This window comes from Protopterus annectens, chromosome 11.part0, assembly GCF_019279795.1.
Source record: "Protopterus annectens isolate FY-2018-M chromosome 11.part0, PAN1.0, whole genome shotgun sequence".
Taxonomy (NCBI): Eukaryota; Metazoa; Chordata; order Ceratodontiformes; family Protopteridae; genus Protopterus; species Protopterus annectens.
In genome coordinates this window covers 1,337,605,901-1,337,623,374 of record NC_056745.1, presented here as the reverse complement: position 1 = coordinate 1,337,623,374, position 17,474 = coordinate 1,337,605,901, and the positions used below count along the sequence as shown (strand labels likewise).

The 17,474-nt window shown below is 41.2% G+C and overlaps 1 protein-coding gene across 1 annotated transcript in view; it reads left to right on the top strand.

The window, feature by feature from the left end:
- The window catches only part of SBF1 (SET binding factor 1), a gene marked incomplete in the record, with an annotated part of 3,250,730 nt that overhangs the window by 3,178,503 nt on the left and 54,753 nt on the right, over window positions 1-17,474 (top strand). Inside the window, 1 exon segment of the mRNA XM_044088658.1 lies at window positions 17,014-17,145. Coding sequence (XP_043944593.1) covers window positions 17,014-17,145 — 132 coding nt within the window.

Sequence of the window (17,474 nt, the reverse complement as noted above, 5' to 3'; positions counted from 1 at the left end):
TGACGATACCGGTATTTTCTTGAATTTGCTTAATCTCAGAAATATACCCCATGACACTCTACTTGGCTCGCCTGCTCAGAGACTTCTGTCTAGGCAAACCAGAACAAACTTGCCTATCAGTTCTAGTTTGTTGGTGCTTACTTCTAAAATCAACAGAGCAATCAAAGCCTAACTCTTTAAGAAATGTTCCTTTCAGAAGTCCAGCTATGATAAAGTGAACAGATTTCTTTGTCCATTAAAAGGAGAAGAGACAGTGAGGATGCAAACGGCAAAAGGCTTTGATCAAATAGTCAAGTGAGAGGCATATGTGCCGAGCCGATATGCTACTTAATGGAATCTGAGGGTATAGAATACAGGAGAAACCGCAGGCATAATCTTCCAGTGTCTGAATCAATATCACAACATCGTACCTGTGATACAGACTCTAGATCTCAGAGCAACCCTGATAATGTTCATACTGAAGAACATGCGTCTGTATCTGTTCCCGTTCCCAATGATGTCCCAGATGTTCCCAAAGTTGAACATTCCTTGAAGACAGTCCCCATTGCTAGATCCAATTCTGATTTTTATGTTAGACGATCAGGTCGTATTTCTAGACCTAGTATAAAATACACAGCATATTGGGGAGACAGGTTGGTCATTTAAAATATGTTTCCATGAACATGTTAGAGCGGTCAAAAATAAAAAAAATTGGATAGTCCTTTGGGGGCACATTTTGTAGATTTCCATGATGCTAAGCCAGATTGTTTAAAGGGATGTGTGTCGCAAAAAGTTAATTTATTTGTAGGTGAATGTATTGATATTTAGACTAAATAATTGCAAAAGGAAAACTTTATTTTAAAATATACTTTGGAGTCATTCGGTCGTAATAAAGAGTGTAACTGGAAATATGTTTAATGGAATAATTGTTTAATTGGGGTAAATTTAATATTTAAAAGAAAGCGTAATGAAAACATGTTTTTTTCAACAAAATTTGATGCGGAGCATGATGATCATATGAAAATGACATGCAAAGGTTTAAGCAATGAGGCTGGAAGCCGGCATGAATAAGCAAGTGGGAATGAAAATGAAAGAGTAGTGAAAAGAGATACCTCCAAAGATGTGCTTCAATTAACAGACGGTCTTACTACAAAAAGTAAAGCTGCTTTCGGTAGCAGTGAAACTGAAGTGACCTTATTCAGACTTCATGGCCCGTTAATTCGATTCCGGTCTCGTTAATGGTACCTATAATGTTAACAGTTATTTAGTTTTCTTCTAAAACATATAATCCTGGACTTTTGTACACCATATAATTATGGCAGAGCAAGTGAAAGTTAGGCTAATTCAATTAATATAAGATGGCTACTAGCAACATAAAGCAGAGAATGTACTAACACCATAAAGGCAATTGAAAAATTGGAAGTAAACTGTGAAAGTGATTTTTAACTTTCCGTATCAGCCAGTCATTCAGCAGGACACACCAAAATTCCTTGACTTTGTTGTACCTCATGGATCACATGATACCAAAGCCTCAAGCCAAGGCAACAAAATCCAAGAAATAGACTGCTTGAATCTAAAAACTGTTTTAAAGCAGTGCTCTCAATAGTGTATAGCATATTGTTGTAAAAATATACATTTTGTTTTTTGCGGTATAAACTGTCTTTGAGCTCTGTAGTGAATTGAAATGGGACACTTTTGTTGGTAAATTACATAAAGTCTTTCATTCATTCTGAAACGCTTTCACTTATTCTGAAATGGATGCAGATTTCTTTCTGGGATGCCATTAGTCATTTGAATTTGAGGCCACACCTTCTAATTGAATCTATCAAACCAATACAACATTTTGGGGATATTCCGAAGTGTGTTCTTTATTTTTTCCTTTGTGTGCACGCATGTGTGTACAGTTACTACTTTCTAAAAATGTTCAACAATTTATTGTTTGATATCTCTTTGTGTTTAGGCTACACTTTAGAATTGTAAAACCCTCCTTTTTCCAAAGCTTATTCTACAATTCATAGCAAAGAGCACAAGACTTAGTGTTATCCTTTGTAATAATTTCTCTTACTCACATAGTACCCCTATGCGACAGCTTAGACAAATCATGCAGGGCATACTACCACTACTACTACTAATTCTCACTACTCTAGCCTACACCACATCCGTACACACTAACATACCATTAAACAATACCTTCCACATAACACATACTTTCACACACACATACACACAAAAATATTATAACCTGCTCCACACTATTTAATGATAGCTCATTATTTTATATATACAAAACACACACCACACTACCTCTCAGTAGACAAACATTATCTAGAGTAAATACAGACCTAGCACATGCTATGAAACTCAAACTGTTCCTTAAAAAATGACTACTAATCTCAGGAGACATGCACACCAACCCAGGTCAATGCAACAACATTCTCTCTCACAAACAGAAATCAGACCTACTTATTATTAACCTAAACTCAAGAAGTATATCCAACAAACTACATGACCTACACGCATTCATAGCCCACTACTCCCCAGATATACTAACCATTACTGAGACCTGGCTAAAACCCACCACCCAAAACGAAGAAATTCTCCCCCCAGGTTATAACATCCTAAGACACGACAGGGATGCCAAAAAGGGAGGGGGAGTTGCAATTTTATTTAAAAAAAACACTTAACCTCCAGCCTCTGCAAACCCCACTTCCCAGATTTCAGAATGCGAAAACATTAGGCTCCTTTTTATCCCTCAAAAACAAAAAGAGAATCAACATCCTCTGTAGTTATATCCCTCCAGGAAATAACTCTCCTATAATAGAATAAATCTTACAATGGGCCACAATCAACCTACCCCAAGAAACCATCCTGCTATCAACATCCTCTGCAGTTATATCCCTCCAGGAAATAACTCTCCTATAATAGAAGAAATCTTACAATGGACCACAATCAACCTACCCCAAGAAACCATCCTGCTATCAACATCCTCTGCAGTTATATCCCTCCAGGAAATAACTCTCCTATAATAGAATAAATCTTACAATGGGCTACAATCAACCTACCCCAAGAAACCATCCTGCTATCAACATCCTCTGCAGTTATATCCCTCCAGGAAATAACTCTCCTATAATAGAAGAAATCTTACAATGGACCACAATCAACCTACCCCAAGAAACCATCCTGCTATCAACATCCTCTGCAGTTATATTCCTCCAGGAAATAACTCGCTTATAATAGAGGAAATCTTACAATGGGCTACAATCAGCCTGCCCCAAGAAACTATCCTGCTATCAACATCCTCTGCAGTTATATCCCTCCAGGAAATAACTCCCTATAATAGAGGCAATCCTACAATGGGCTACAATCAACCTGCCCCAAGAAACTATCCTGCTATCAACATCCTCTGCAGTTATATTCCTCCAGGAAATGACTCTCCTATAATAGAGGAAATCTTACAATGGGCTACAATCAGCCTACCCCAAGAAACCATCCTGCTAGCAACATCCTCTGCAGTTATATTCCTCCATGGAATAACTCTCCTATAATAGGGGAAATCTTACAATGGGCCACAATCAACCTACCCCAAGAAACTATCCTGCTATCAACATCCTCTGCAGTTATATTCCTCCAGGGAATAACTCTCCTATAATAGAGGAAATCTTACAATGGGCTACAATCAACCTGCCCCAAGAAACCATCCTGCTATCAACATCCTCTGCAGTTATATTCCTCCAGGAAATAACTCACCTGTAATAGAGGAAATCCTACAATGGGCTACAATCAACCTGCCCCAAGAAACTATCCTGCTATCAACATCCTCTGCAGTTATATTCCTCCAGGAAATAACTCGCCTATAATAGAGGAAATCTTCCAATGGGCTACAATCAGCCTGCCCCAAGAAACTATCCTGCTATCAACATCCTCTGCAGTTATATTCCTACAGGAAATAACTCCCTATAATAGAGGAGATGTTACAATGGGCTACAATCAACCTGCCCCAAGAAACCATCCTGCTATGAACATCCTCTGCAGTTATATTCCTCCAGGAAATAACTCCCTATAATAGAGGAAATCCTACAATGGGCTACAATCAACCTGCCCCAAGAAACTATCCTGTTAGGCGACCTAAACTTAGTCTGGTTAGCCTGCAACTCCAACAATCCCTCAAACCATATTAACTTATTTGGATTCTCACAATTAATCCAAGAACCCACCAGAGTTGACAAAAAATCCAAAAAACATTCAATCCTCGTTTGGACTTTAGTTAATTTCCCCAAGGAAAATTATCATGTGGGCTGCCTACCTGAGTGACCACTGCCCCACATTCCTCCTTCGTAAACAGGTAAACATACCCAAACCCATATTGTATAAGGAAACTAGGGTTAACACAAGATAAATCCACAAATTCTTAACAGCATGTTACAACAATGTAACTGGCACCCACTACAAACTATCTAGCATTAGACCAGGCAGTTGAGCTTTTCAGTAATACTTTTATGAATGTTCTAAATACAGTAGCTCCCATTATGCCCCATGGCTGAATAGGACCACAAAAGCCTTACTAAAAAGCAAGAGACAATGCCTGGAAGGTCTGGAAAAAAAAATAACACTAGCCAAAATAGACAAAAATATCGACAACTTCGGAATCAGGCCAAAAAAACAAACAAAAATGGATAAACAAAGCTGCTTCCTAGGTATCCAAAACAAACATTCCAAAAAACCCTAAAAGTTCTGGCAAGCTATCAATTCCCTTCTGAAACCCGGCAAAACTACCACCCCAGCTCCCAACAGTAATAATGACAGCATAGCTTCTCAGTTTAACTATCACTTCACAGAATCTGTTCTGTCATTATCTACCCAGCTATCTAACAATAACTCTATATTCACCCCCACTATAGATCACAATAATATACCTTCCTTTATACAGTCACCTGTACCAACCTCCGCAGTTAAAAAACTACTCTCAAAACTAAAACCTACCACTCTCGCAGCAGATGGTTTACCCATTAATTTCCTAAAATTAGCTGTAGAGTCCCTAGCCTACCCTGTCTCAATTCTTATAAACTGCTCCATACAAGAAGCTTACACCCCCCAACTATGGAAAGTGTCCTATATTATTCCCCTACACAAAGGCAACAACTCCTATGAGCTGTCAAACTACCACCCCATTGCTATCCTATCCCCCCTTTCCAAACTCCTTGAGAAATGTATTCACACCCAAGTGATGCACTTCTTAACCTCATATAATCTCCTCTCCTTCACACAGCATGGCTTCCGCCCAAACCGTAGTACTACTGCTCTTCTCTCTTTTACTAACCAGGTTAACCAACTTAGAAACAACAACAACTTCGTATCAGCCATATTCTTATACCTCTCTAAGGCTTTTGACATGGTCTCTCATAACCTACTTTTAAGACACTCTATCCTCCATGTCCTTTGCCCCCTCCACTACTGCTTGGTTCAAAAACTATCTCTCTGATAGTATATCTTGCTATTTGACTGATTGTTTCCTATCACCTCTACTACCAGCTACCATAGGTGTTCCACAAGGCTCAATACTAGGGCCTCTACTATTCACCATTTTTTACCAGCAAACTACATGCCTCCACCCTGCATGCATCACTTATACAGTACGCAGATGACTCCACCCTAATCTGCTCAGCCCCATCCCTAACTACTCTTCAAAAACTTACCCAAGAATCCTTCAGCTCCGTGGAAAAATGGATTACTGACATTCAACTGATTCTAAAACCCAACAAGACCAAATTACTTCTGTTCACCGCCAACAAATCCAGAACCACACCTCCTTCCTTCACTATCGCCTCCAAAAACAGCACCACAATCTCTCCCTCCCCCCATACTAAGCTCCTTGGTGTTGAAATAGATACAAATCTTCACTTTGATGTCCACATCTCTAAAACCATTAAAAAGGTACATAAAAAATGAGGAACTTTATACAAACGCAAAAACTTCTTATCAGACCAAGCACGAGTCACCCTAGCCCAAACCCACCTTTTGTCTACCCTAATGTATACATCACCAATCCTAACCCACATCAGGAAAACAGACTTAGACAAACTAGAATCATGCTACAATGTTGTTTCTTTCAGCTTTTCCTGGTAAGGGGTCACCACAGCAGAACTCCGGTCCGCTAATGATTGGCAGTAGATTTTCACATGCTGAGTTGCCAGCCCTGACGCACAACCTTCAACGAAGGTACGCCCATTCACGCATGTCTCTGCACAGAAGACGCTCTAGCTGAGAATCGAACAGGACAACGTCTTACTGTGAGGCGACAACGCTACCGCAGCACCACCCCAGATTGCAGAATCCGCCTATAACTCTACTTTTAGAAGCCATCACTGCCTTTTCCTAAAGGAACTACAGTGGTTAGAACTCCCTCAATTAATTAGTTACCACCAACTAGTGCTCACCTTCAACATCCTAAAGAATCCCCACAAGACTCCACCCCTAAATCAACTACTAAACTAATATTCAGCAAACCGTCCTCTCCGCTCGTCCAACAAAACCCTTCTTTGTATATCCAAAGTCAACCATACTGCAGGGAAAGCTCTTTTTTCTCATACCATAGCTAGAAAGTGGAATAACCTCCCCCAGAATATCTCTTCAGCACCATCTATCGCACTGTTCAAAAAGTCACTAAAGTCACACCTCTTGCACTCCTGATTCTGTCCTTGCATCACAGAAATGCTTTCCTGCTCTCCTCCAATTCTTCCTACCTTCTTCTCTTCTCTGCTTACTGTCTCTGTAATACAATACTAAAAACTCCTCAAATACTGCCATACATGGTCTACTGTGTGTAAATTAAGCTTGCTTGGAACAAACCACTGTAAATTTATTATGTCTTGTGTGATGTCTCTTTTGATTTTATTGTTTAATGTGGAGTTTTTTTTTTCTCTCTCCCAAATGCTGCCATCCGGGGTCTACTATGTGTAAATTGAGCTTGCTTTGGAACAAGCCATTGTAAATTTATTATTGCTTGTATGACATATCTTTTGATTGTATAATTACCACTGCACATATTGTTTGATGTGGAGCTTTTCTCCCCGGGCCTCCGCTGTAAATGGACCTCATACCAGTCGGACTTTCCCGGTAAATAAAAATAAAATTGAAATGACTATGTTATGTGCTTTTTACTTGTGGAAGGCTTTTGGCTGAAGCGCTAAGTCTTTTAATAAAGCAGTGTTTAGAAAGTGGTCACATTGTTATTTTATTTTATATATTCTTTTTGGTGGTTTCTTTAAAATACACAGCAACCTTGACGTGATTGTTTTATGTGTGTTTAATTTTGTATGATTGAATGTCAAAGAATTGGTTCTGTATAATTGCATGGCAAAGGCTCATTTCTGTGTAATTGCATGTCAGTGAATACTGTCATAGCTTCATAGGATGATACTTGGCTGTTGGCCTGGAGGCCCTTATAAGCCTAGCCAAGAATTTCACCCATGTTCCCACAAAGTCAGCACCTGTTTTCCCTGTCCAGCAGAGACATAGGTGGGATCCCAGGGGTATATTTTCTGTTTCCCATCGAGTTGTCCAGGTTCCTCTTAAAGAGTTCTAGTGAGGTACTCTGCTTGATATGGAAAAGAAGTCTATTCCACAGATGGGGGAGTCATTGGGACACAAATCTATCCTGTCAACAAGTTCTATTAATGTCACAGACCAGGTTGAGACCTTGCACGTGGGTTGCGTGAGTGGAGTTTGACTTATGGATATGCAGCGACTCCATCAAGGCTGAGTCTGAGATGGCCTTGTATGCCAGACACAGGTCACCTGTGAGCAGTCTGTACGAGACTGAGTAGAGGGACAGGGCTTTTAGCCTATCTGTATAGGATAGGTGTTTGAGACCCTGGATTTTCCTGGTCAGGAACCTGTGTGGTCTCTCCAACTGCTGCATGCGCTTGACAAGGTACATGCCAAAGGGGACATTGTACTCGATAATGGGTCTGATAAAGGAGGAATACAGGGATGTTATGACCTCCTTGTTCCCGGATGAAATACCCTGACTTATGAAATGGGCCATGTAGAAAGCCTTCTGTACAACAGAGGCAACATGGTGGTCAAAAGTCAGGTTGCTGTCAACCTGGGTGCCCAAGTCCCTCACGACTGATTGCATGCTTAGTACATTGTTATTAATGTGATAATTAATAGGGGCACCATTTTTCCCAAAGGGATAATGATGCATTTCTTGGCATTCAGTTTGAGGCCATGCTTCTGGCACCAGTCATTAGTATGGTTAATGCCTTCTTGGAAGATGTTCACATCATTAAGGAAATTTATGACGATGCCCAGCTTGCAGTCATCTGCAGACTTGGTCAGCCACCAACCACTGGTTTTGGCCTGCACCTCAGAAAAGTATATCCCAAGCTGTAGAGGTCCCAAGACTGATCCTTGGGGTATGCCAATGTTATGGGTCTGCTACTAGAGGTGGCTTCCCCTATTTTGACTGTTGATGCCTAGCTGGGAGACTTTATCTATTATGCCCGAGTGGGGAATAGTGTTGAAGGCTTTGGCTAGGTCAAGGTAGACGGTGTGCACTGTCTTGCCCTCATCCATGGCTTTGGTGTCTGTTTCGAAGAAGACGACCAAGTTTAACAGGCATAATCTCCCTTTGACAAAACCAAACTGTGTGGGATCAAGCATTTGGAGGTTGCCAATGTCCTTGTTTATAAGGTCCATGATAATGCGTTCCATGGGCTTGCAGATCAGGCTAGTTAGGCTGATTGGCCTATAATTGCCTGGGTTTGGTGGACGTTCCAACTTTGTGCAGAGGGATGATAGCGGCTGTCCTCCATTCTGCTGGGATGAAGCTCGGTGCATGGGCTTTGGTTGAATAAGGTGCCTAGTGATGCTGAGAGCTCTTGCCTGAGTTCATGTAGGACACAGCCAGGGATGTTGTCTGGTCCCATGGATGCTGTATTTTTTGCCTTTAAAAGGGTATAAATAATCTTCTCCCTGGTGATGGGGGGAGGGGGGCAGGTGCTGGGGATGTCCTGGTTTACTGATGAGAGGACAGGGAGTGAAGTTTTCACTGAACTTGTCTGCCAGCAGGTTGGCTATACCTATGGCTTTTGTGTATGTGGTATTCTTAACCACCAATTCAGAGCAGATTTGGGAGTTACCTTTGAGATTGTGGATGTATGTGAAGAAGGCTTTCTGATTTTCTTAGTGGATGTGGCCAATTTGGACTCAAAGTTAGCCTTAGAGGATTTCACCAGTGACCTTATTTGTTTGTACAGACAATGGAGAGATTACTTCCAACTTAGCACCTGCTCCTTCTTGGTCCTGGACAGCAATTTTTTCCTTTTATTATAGAGTTAGTTTATTGCTGCTGTCCACCAGACAGGTTTACTCTTTCTTGAGGAAGATGATTTGGTCCTGTCAGATATTGCTGAGAGCATGCAGCTATATAGGTGCTCATATAGTTTTTTGGTGTAGGCTTGGACATTAGTGCTTGATTCAACTGAAAGGATGGTGGCTGTGAAGCTGCTTATACCTGCTCTCAGGAGGTTGTAGTCAGCTTTGGAAAAGTTTTTTTTGTTCAACCCTGGCGGGGGTGGGGGTGGGGGTGGGGGGTCAGGGGAAATGGTGACTTTGAAAATGATTGCTTTATGGTTGGATCTTACCAAGGAGGATGACACTGTTGGGGTGCTACAGTGGCTATTCATGCTACTCGGGTCCAGGATATTTTTACCTCTTGTGAGGTGTCGACCAGCTGATCTAATGCATTGGCATTGACGAAGTTGAGGAATCTCTGGGCGTTTGTGTTTGAGCTAGAATAGGTCTTCCACTCTATGGTTAGGTAGTTAAAGTCACCCAGGATCAGGGTAGAGGGTTGAATCTTGATGAATTCAAGTAAGTCCATGTAGTTGGAGTGGGCCTCCTGAGTTATGTTTGGGGGTCTGTAGCTGTGATTTGAATAGGTGATTTGTCAATAGTCAACAGCTCCTGGAGTGTCTCCTGTGTGTCGTACTGTTTGACCAGCCTGGAGGTGTGTATGTCTTTGATAAATATTGAAACTCCACCTCCTTTAGCTTTGTAGCCCTCTGTTTAGGGTCTGAAAGTATGATAGGATAAGCAGCTTGGTAAGGCTGGGGGTGCTCTCCACAGCTTTGAACCAGATTTCAGTGACTGCACAAATATCAGCATCTTCTAGGGCAAGGAATGCTTGCAGTGAAAATTTTGTCCTCATGTCTAGGCACTATGGGAAGGCAAGAGCCTTTGCCCGAAGCCCAGGAGAGACAGATGAAGACCATCTCTGGCAAAGCATCGTGGTTTGTCAGTCATGTCCTCCCAGGCTGTCAGGTACTGGATCCCCTTGGAATGACACCAGAAACTAAGCCAGTTGTTAAAGTCAATCATTTTCTGTTTGTACTAAAACATCATTCTGGGTGATGGTAGGATGCTGTTTAAGGCTGGGGACATACCTGCGTGGAACACGTATTCAGCCAGCTCAATCATGTCTCTCTTCATATAATCCAGAGAGGTACATCTCAAGTCATTCACACCAACATGGACTATGAGTCATAACAGTACCTGTTGAGAGATTTGAGTGTGTGAGTGATATGGCAGATTCTAGCACCTGATAAGCAACTTACCTTGAATTTCTACTTGTCTAGCCTGGTGAGGGGCACATCTGTGTGTCTCACACTAGAGTCTCCTATTACTAGTATGTTGGGTTTGTGGCTGGGCCTTAGAGACTGTGAGACACAGGTATGTATACTGTGTGTGGTGCTTGATGCGGTGGGCTGTGATGTGCATGTGTGCTTTTGCCTCGGAGGTCTCTTTTGTTTAGGTATGTTTTTGTTGAGAACCTCCACATATGTAGGAATGTACTGTACAGATATGGGTGGTCGTAGAGGTGTGGTGCTTGTGCAGACAGCCTTCTCAGTGCCAGATGTACTGGCTTGTGATTGAGACAGTAAGGATTCTGGGTTCTTAATGTAATTGCATCTCTCACATATTGTGTTCCTAAGTGGTAGAAGAAGAGGGTTGTACGTGTACATGAGGCAGTCGCTACACTGTCTCAGGATGCCCATATCAACAAGACTAGCAGGAGAAACCATAGGAAATTGATTTGGTTATGATCTGTTTCTCAAAGAGGGATGATGTAGAACAGTGTGTGTGTGTTGTAACTTTAAGAAGCATTTCCAAGTGCAAGACCGTGCATATATATAGTGAGCACGTGCAGGCAGCAGTGCCATTTTGAGAGAACAGCCAGAGTGTTAACATGTATGAGTGTAGTAGTCAGTTTGTTTATAAGTTTATTTAAATTTAAGTTACTAAGCCTTAATCCAGATGTGTTTGTGTGTAATAAAGCTGCTTGAACCAAACCCACAACTGATTGTTTTACCCTGACTGGACGAGCAACATGATGGTCACCATACATAGGATCTTGCTGTTGCAGGGTGGCTCGGTGGTGTCATTGGCTATGATATATACCTTTTGGTATTCAGTTTTGGGGTCCACCCAGGAGAGTTTCACAGAATGCTTTGGATGGGTATCATTTGCAGTACAGATGGTCATTTAGGTTTCTTCAGCATAGAAAGCACTCACTAGGGTGTCAGCTGTCTTGACCAAATACTTGAAGGAGAGGGATCATTGGTTTTACTGTATCTGGATGGCTGGACAGACAGCTTCTGATAGCCCCATCTACAGAGACACTGGATGCAGATGTCTTTTGTCGTATTCCACATGGGGTGACCACTCTGGATGCAGATGTCCTTTGCATATTTCCTTTGTCGTATTCCACATGGGGTGACCATAATCTGTAAGTCAACCTTTCTAGTGCTTTCTCAGAGGAAGCCCTTTATTGGGCAGAATTGGACATGCTGCAGTGTTGGCTTTTTCTGCCCCTGGAGAGGGCCCAGTGGGTCATGGCTTTGACATGCTAGAGATAAACACAGTACAGCAACAAGCCTTGGACCCTCCTGTGCTTATTGGCACCCAACATTTTTATGGTGCCATTTGCAACCTTGAGGATGCAGGTGTTGCAATACACCAGAACTATAATATAGTAATGACCCTGCTTTTTTGTAACAGCCCCTTGGCATGATGGAGATCCACATGAAAAATCTTGAGTCTTTACTGCAGCCAAACCCATAGTGGATTTTCATGTTGGTTGCTTCACTTGTAGGCTAGAGAGTTTTCTTACACTCCCATATAGAGTAGAGAATGTGATTCCTGGTGTACAGGATGTATAGCATCATTCATTTGGAGCTATGTGCAGTGCTCTTGACCCTAGTGGACGTAAAAAAAAAAAAAAAAAAAAAAAAACTTTTCATGATCTGTCGTCATCCATTTGGACAGCCAAGCACATTGTGTGTAACCTAAAGAAGCATGGGGACAAAGAATTTTGTACATCTTTCCAGGGAGCTAATGCTTTTCAGGTATTGGACCATGGACAGGAGCTTCACTTTCTCTGTGATCCCACATCCCCATGAAAGTGATTGAGCTGGTGGATGATGCGTGCCAGGCCACTGTTCAGATCCTGAAGTTGTAGATTTAGAGACCATGCCTGATGTTAAGGAATAATTTGCTTCATTCCCTCATTATGTGAATGAGATTCACAAGTGAGCTTTATTGCAAAATACTGTGGGTTAGGGAGATTTTTTAGACAATGCAACTGCAAGTACAGTAAATGCTCATTTTATAACACAGCTCTTATCATGGGTTGACTACTGTTTGCCAAGGAAATTTTGTTATAACCATTTTTTCATAGTTTCATTTAAGCATTATTTCCCTTAAGAAAACAGTGATCCATTTTTATGCTTTCAGCATAGTTTCTCTTACATTTTTATGCTGTAGCTGTCTTTCATTCTATTTTAAATCAAATCAAGCTTACAGAATGTGTTCTTTTTTTGTCTATACTTTTCACAGAAATGTAATTTGTGACCTTGCAGGTATTGAGTTGTTAAACATTACCAGCCCTTGACAGCACTTTTGCTTACCACAGCATTTGAGAATGAATAATAAGACACTATCGTACAATAGTTTATGCTGCTTCTGGCAGTGCATTTTAATAGTTGACAAATTCAGTGTTAAGAAGTAATTACATGTCTGTAAACCCTGAAAATATTTCAAATTTGAGCTAGTTGCATCTAGGCAGATATAAAGCCACATTTTTGAGAAACCCATTTAACTTTTGGATACGTATTACTTCATCGTATAACAATTACAACAATAATATAGTTTCAGAACTGATCACATAAAATCCAGACTTTCCTCTATTATGTTTAGGCCTGCTATTTTCTCTGCATTGTATACATTTCCATGTCATTCCATTTAGACATGAAAAAAGTGTATTTCAACATAGGTTTCCAGTAATCTGCATTTTCTGTCATAACTCAAAAGTTAAACACACCTGCTTAGGATGTTTGACAGGATTTAATTAAGAATTCTGACATCTCACAGTTGTAAATATTTTTTTCCTCTTTATGTAGCCTCATGTCTATCAGTTGTTCATGCATTCTGAAAGGATCTACTACAGATGCTTGCTTGCTTGTTAGTGGTACACCTGCGTACTGCCACTTGCACGAAAAAGCAAGTGGTCTAATTCCCAGTAGCCTGATGTCCTGTATGTAAATAACCCTCCTAGTACCAAACCTATAGATTAGATAGTCCTACCAGAACCTAAACCTTGAACCTGAAATTCCCCCCCAGTTCCCAACCCGACTCCTCTGTCCTTTTCCCTGGTCACTTCCTCACCCGAAAACTCCTTTCCCACTTGCTAAACCTAAACCTCCAACCCTTCCTTAAGTCAAAAATTCCCTTCCAGCTCCCTAACTCCAAAGTCCCTCCCTGGCTTCCTAATCCAACCTCCACCCCTTCCTCACAGCTGTTTGCCTGAAATCATGTTCAAGTTTGAATATAAGCAGTAGCCAAACTGAGCTACAGGGAGTTTGAATCCCTTGGCTTCATGACAGGAGTTTTCAAGTGCTTGAGTCTCGCATCTGTAGTGAACCCATTCTCTGTACTTCTGCAATGTATTTATAAAATCACGTCACATCACATGATATTAGAGCGCTGTGGTACTCTGAGAACTGCTTCCTATCAGGGTCTGAAATTACACCTTTAAATTTAACTTCACACTCCAGAAGTGGAGCACTCCAAGGATTAACTAACCTGTTTGCCACTCTGGAAAGAGTGGTACTACCCCTCTTCTAGTCAGCCTCTGCAGGGTAAGGGGGAGGTGCTTGTGGATGCTTCCTTTTTCTCTCAGCATGCAGAAGGTCTCTGTCAAGAATTCCCCTGTTCGCTCTGACTCCATGTCTTATCGTAGAGTTCAGGGAGAAAAGATCAAAACTCAGTCTCATTGTCCTTTGGTGACTTCTGTCTTGGGTTTCCAATACTGTGACAATAATGGACTCGATTCCTAAGTCACGGTATGATAACTTTGTGTCTCACAATACGTAAGACACTATAATCACTGTATATAGCAATTTCAATGATAAATTCTTCTTTTGACTTTTTTTCATGGACTACTGTGTCTGGTTCACTTGCATCTATTTTTGAAGTATTGGTATTGGATGGTCCCATGTAATAAGAATGTCGTCATTGTCAATAATGCTGTGTGGTTTATGTTTCCAGTGCTTCCTAGCTACTTCTGTATTGTAGTATTTGCACAATCCCTAGTGCAGTAGTCTTCCCACATTATTGTGCCTTTCAGTGTAAAGACCCTCAGCCATGAGCATATCACTCCTGGCAATGAGATGCAACTGTTTCCAGTTCTGTTTTACAGAACCTGTATTTCTGTTTCTCCCACTTTTTCTATAGACTTTGTAAAGCAGCATGTATGTAGCCCACTGTCTTAGGCCATCACTGCTAGTCTTTCATCTTTTGGTTTAAATTCACCTCTCCATAACCATTATTGGGTCAAGTCTTGGTCAACACTTGGTTGTTCTAGGGCTGGCTAGGAAGGGTAGAAGAATGTGTTTCAGGTTGTAATTAATTTAACTTTTATTTTTTGGTGATGATTTCTTCATTTCTGTCGGGTGTCTTTTTGACAAATTCAGTCTTAGTACCTTTTGTATATGTGAATTTGATGAATTTGCTTTCAGTGATGTGACTGTTAGCAAACTGGCCTACACTCATTGATAGGAGACCAGTGGCTTAAGCAGATAAAGTGTACATCTTCTTAATGGATATGCCTATGTCTCTTTGTCACATATTTTCCCAGCTTGACACTTGAATTTCATCTTTGAATCTTAAAGTCTTCCAGCTTTGAGACTTTGCCATTTGTAAAATTGGTTTCTGTCCTGGAAGACCTTATGTCTTGTGGCTGTCACTGCAACATAGGAGGTTACTAGGCTAATGACACTAGGGCCCTTACAAGCCTAGCCAAGTTTTACCCTTATTTCCATGATCAGCACCCATCACACCTGTCCAAGAGGGACATAGCTGGAACCCCTGGGGTGAATTTACAGTTAATAATTCAGTCCTGTAGGATTTCTGAATTGTGGGTCCTGTGATGTTTCATACAGACAGTTTGCCTCTTAAGTTGATGTTTTGATTTATGCTGACTCAGGGCATCAGTTTGTCAAATAGTTTGGTAGTAAATTTTGTGGGGAACCTCTTTTAGACTACACTGGATGTTAGAAAAGACTTCAGATGCTCTGTCTGTGGTAAAACTGTTTCATCAAACTTGGTAACCTTTTGTTCTCCTTGTTCAAAACACAGCAGATAAACCCATTAACAAACATGCTATTTCTGCATGATTGACTCGTATAATCTTTTCATGTGAAAAAAGGAGGGTGGCTTTTACTAGCCATTTTGGCCTTACAGTCTGCTGTGTGAGCAACTGCTTCAGATACTTGATTCTCAGTGATTTCTAGGAAATGGGTGCTGCAGTGACCTGCTCCACATCATGCTTCTTCTTGTAGGTGTTTTTCACCCCATGTCTATCAACAATCAAGCCTTCCTTCAGTCTTGACAGGTTCTTGACATTCCTAAGGTGTGGGGCTTTCACCTTCAGCTAACTTGAGAACTGTCTGGGAGGGGCCATCATTCAGTTAGCCATGAGGGCGCTTTTTGCTTTTGAGCATTTGTGACCTAAGCCACCTCTTGGGAAAGGGGGGATGAGCAATCCTCACCACCTCAGAGGTTCAGAGTGCCTTTCCCATATGGGTGTGCACTCTTACGATCCCACTGTGAAGGCTACCACCCATCAATGACTTAGTGAGCCTAATGCCTGCCCCTAGGCCACATATTTGCATTCCAGCCCCTCCTGAAAGGTGAGCTTTGCAGTATGCAGCTGGCTGTGTCACACCCTCTGCCCAGAAGGAGCATAGTCTTCCTTCTCTGATAGAATCATCAAGCGCCCAAGCCACTAAATGAACTCTGGTCACCTGAGCCATAGTCAGGACTTTATCTGTCTACACCATCAATAGTGGCTCCATAACTTTAGTAGACATTAGAACCAAGACATTCTGTCCCAGACCAGAGCTGGTTTTGACTGGGCTGTCCTGCAGGACTTACTGACATAAATACCCCATCCGTCCTTGCATAACTGCTAAGCAGTCATTGTAGACAGATATTTGGAACTTGCCAAGACCTCCTTAATGGTAAGTTGTTTAATTCCAGAGTCTTGTTACCCCACACCTTCCCCTGGATGATTTTAAAAATACTGATTGGTTTTCCCCTTTATTTTTCCTCACATTTTCCAACTGCTTTTCAGTAGTGTTCACTGGCAGAAAACTGTCATGATTTCATAAGGGATATTCCCTCATCAGCTATAGTGCTTCTGGGGTCTGTCAGATCTCCTAGGTTATATTACATTTGCTGCTGCATCTGTGTCTGTTAAACTGAGGTAGCAAATTGATAATTAAAGACTTGATGGCTAAGATGCTCTCAGAAGTTTAGAATAACTTTGTTTTAACAGCTTACTTTTGTTTGTTGTTTACTAAAGTGCATGTAGTACTAAAAGAACACTGTAAGTGTATGTCATGGTTATTGTGAAATATTGTGCTGTATTGTTTGGACTGACAGTCGCCTTTATTGTTCTGTTTTCATTAGCTGAGGTACTACGATTACAGGACTGACACAGAGTGCAAGGGGACCATTGATCTGGCTGAGGTGGAATCTGTCACTCCTGCAGCCCCTACCATGGGAGCACCAAAAAATGTGGATGAAAAGGCTTTCTTTGATGTAAGTATCAAGTACATTAGTTTGCTTTCTTTCACTTCTCTGTCACACCCTCCTCCTTTTACTAGGTCTCTATTTTTTTCTTATTTATAGTACCAATCTTAGTCCATTTTCAGACCTATAACCGAACAAAGGAGGTACCAGTGCCAAAGATAACTAAATAATCCAACAACAGCACTGTAAGAGGCAAAAACAGTCACCAGACATCCGACCGTTAAATTAAACTGTTTATTGATAAAAATACAAACGCAAAATGCATAACGAATCACCGCGTTTTTCATCTCACAATACAGACTTCATCAGCCAAAAAAAAAAAAAAACCTTGTCTGTAT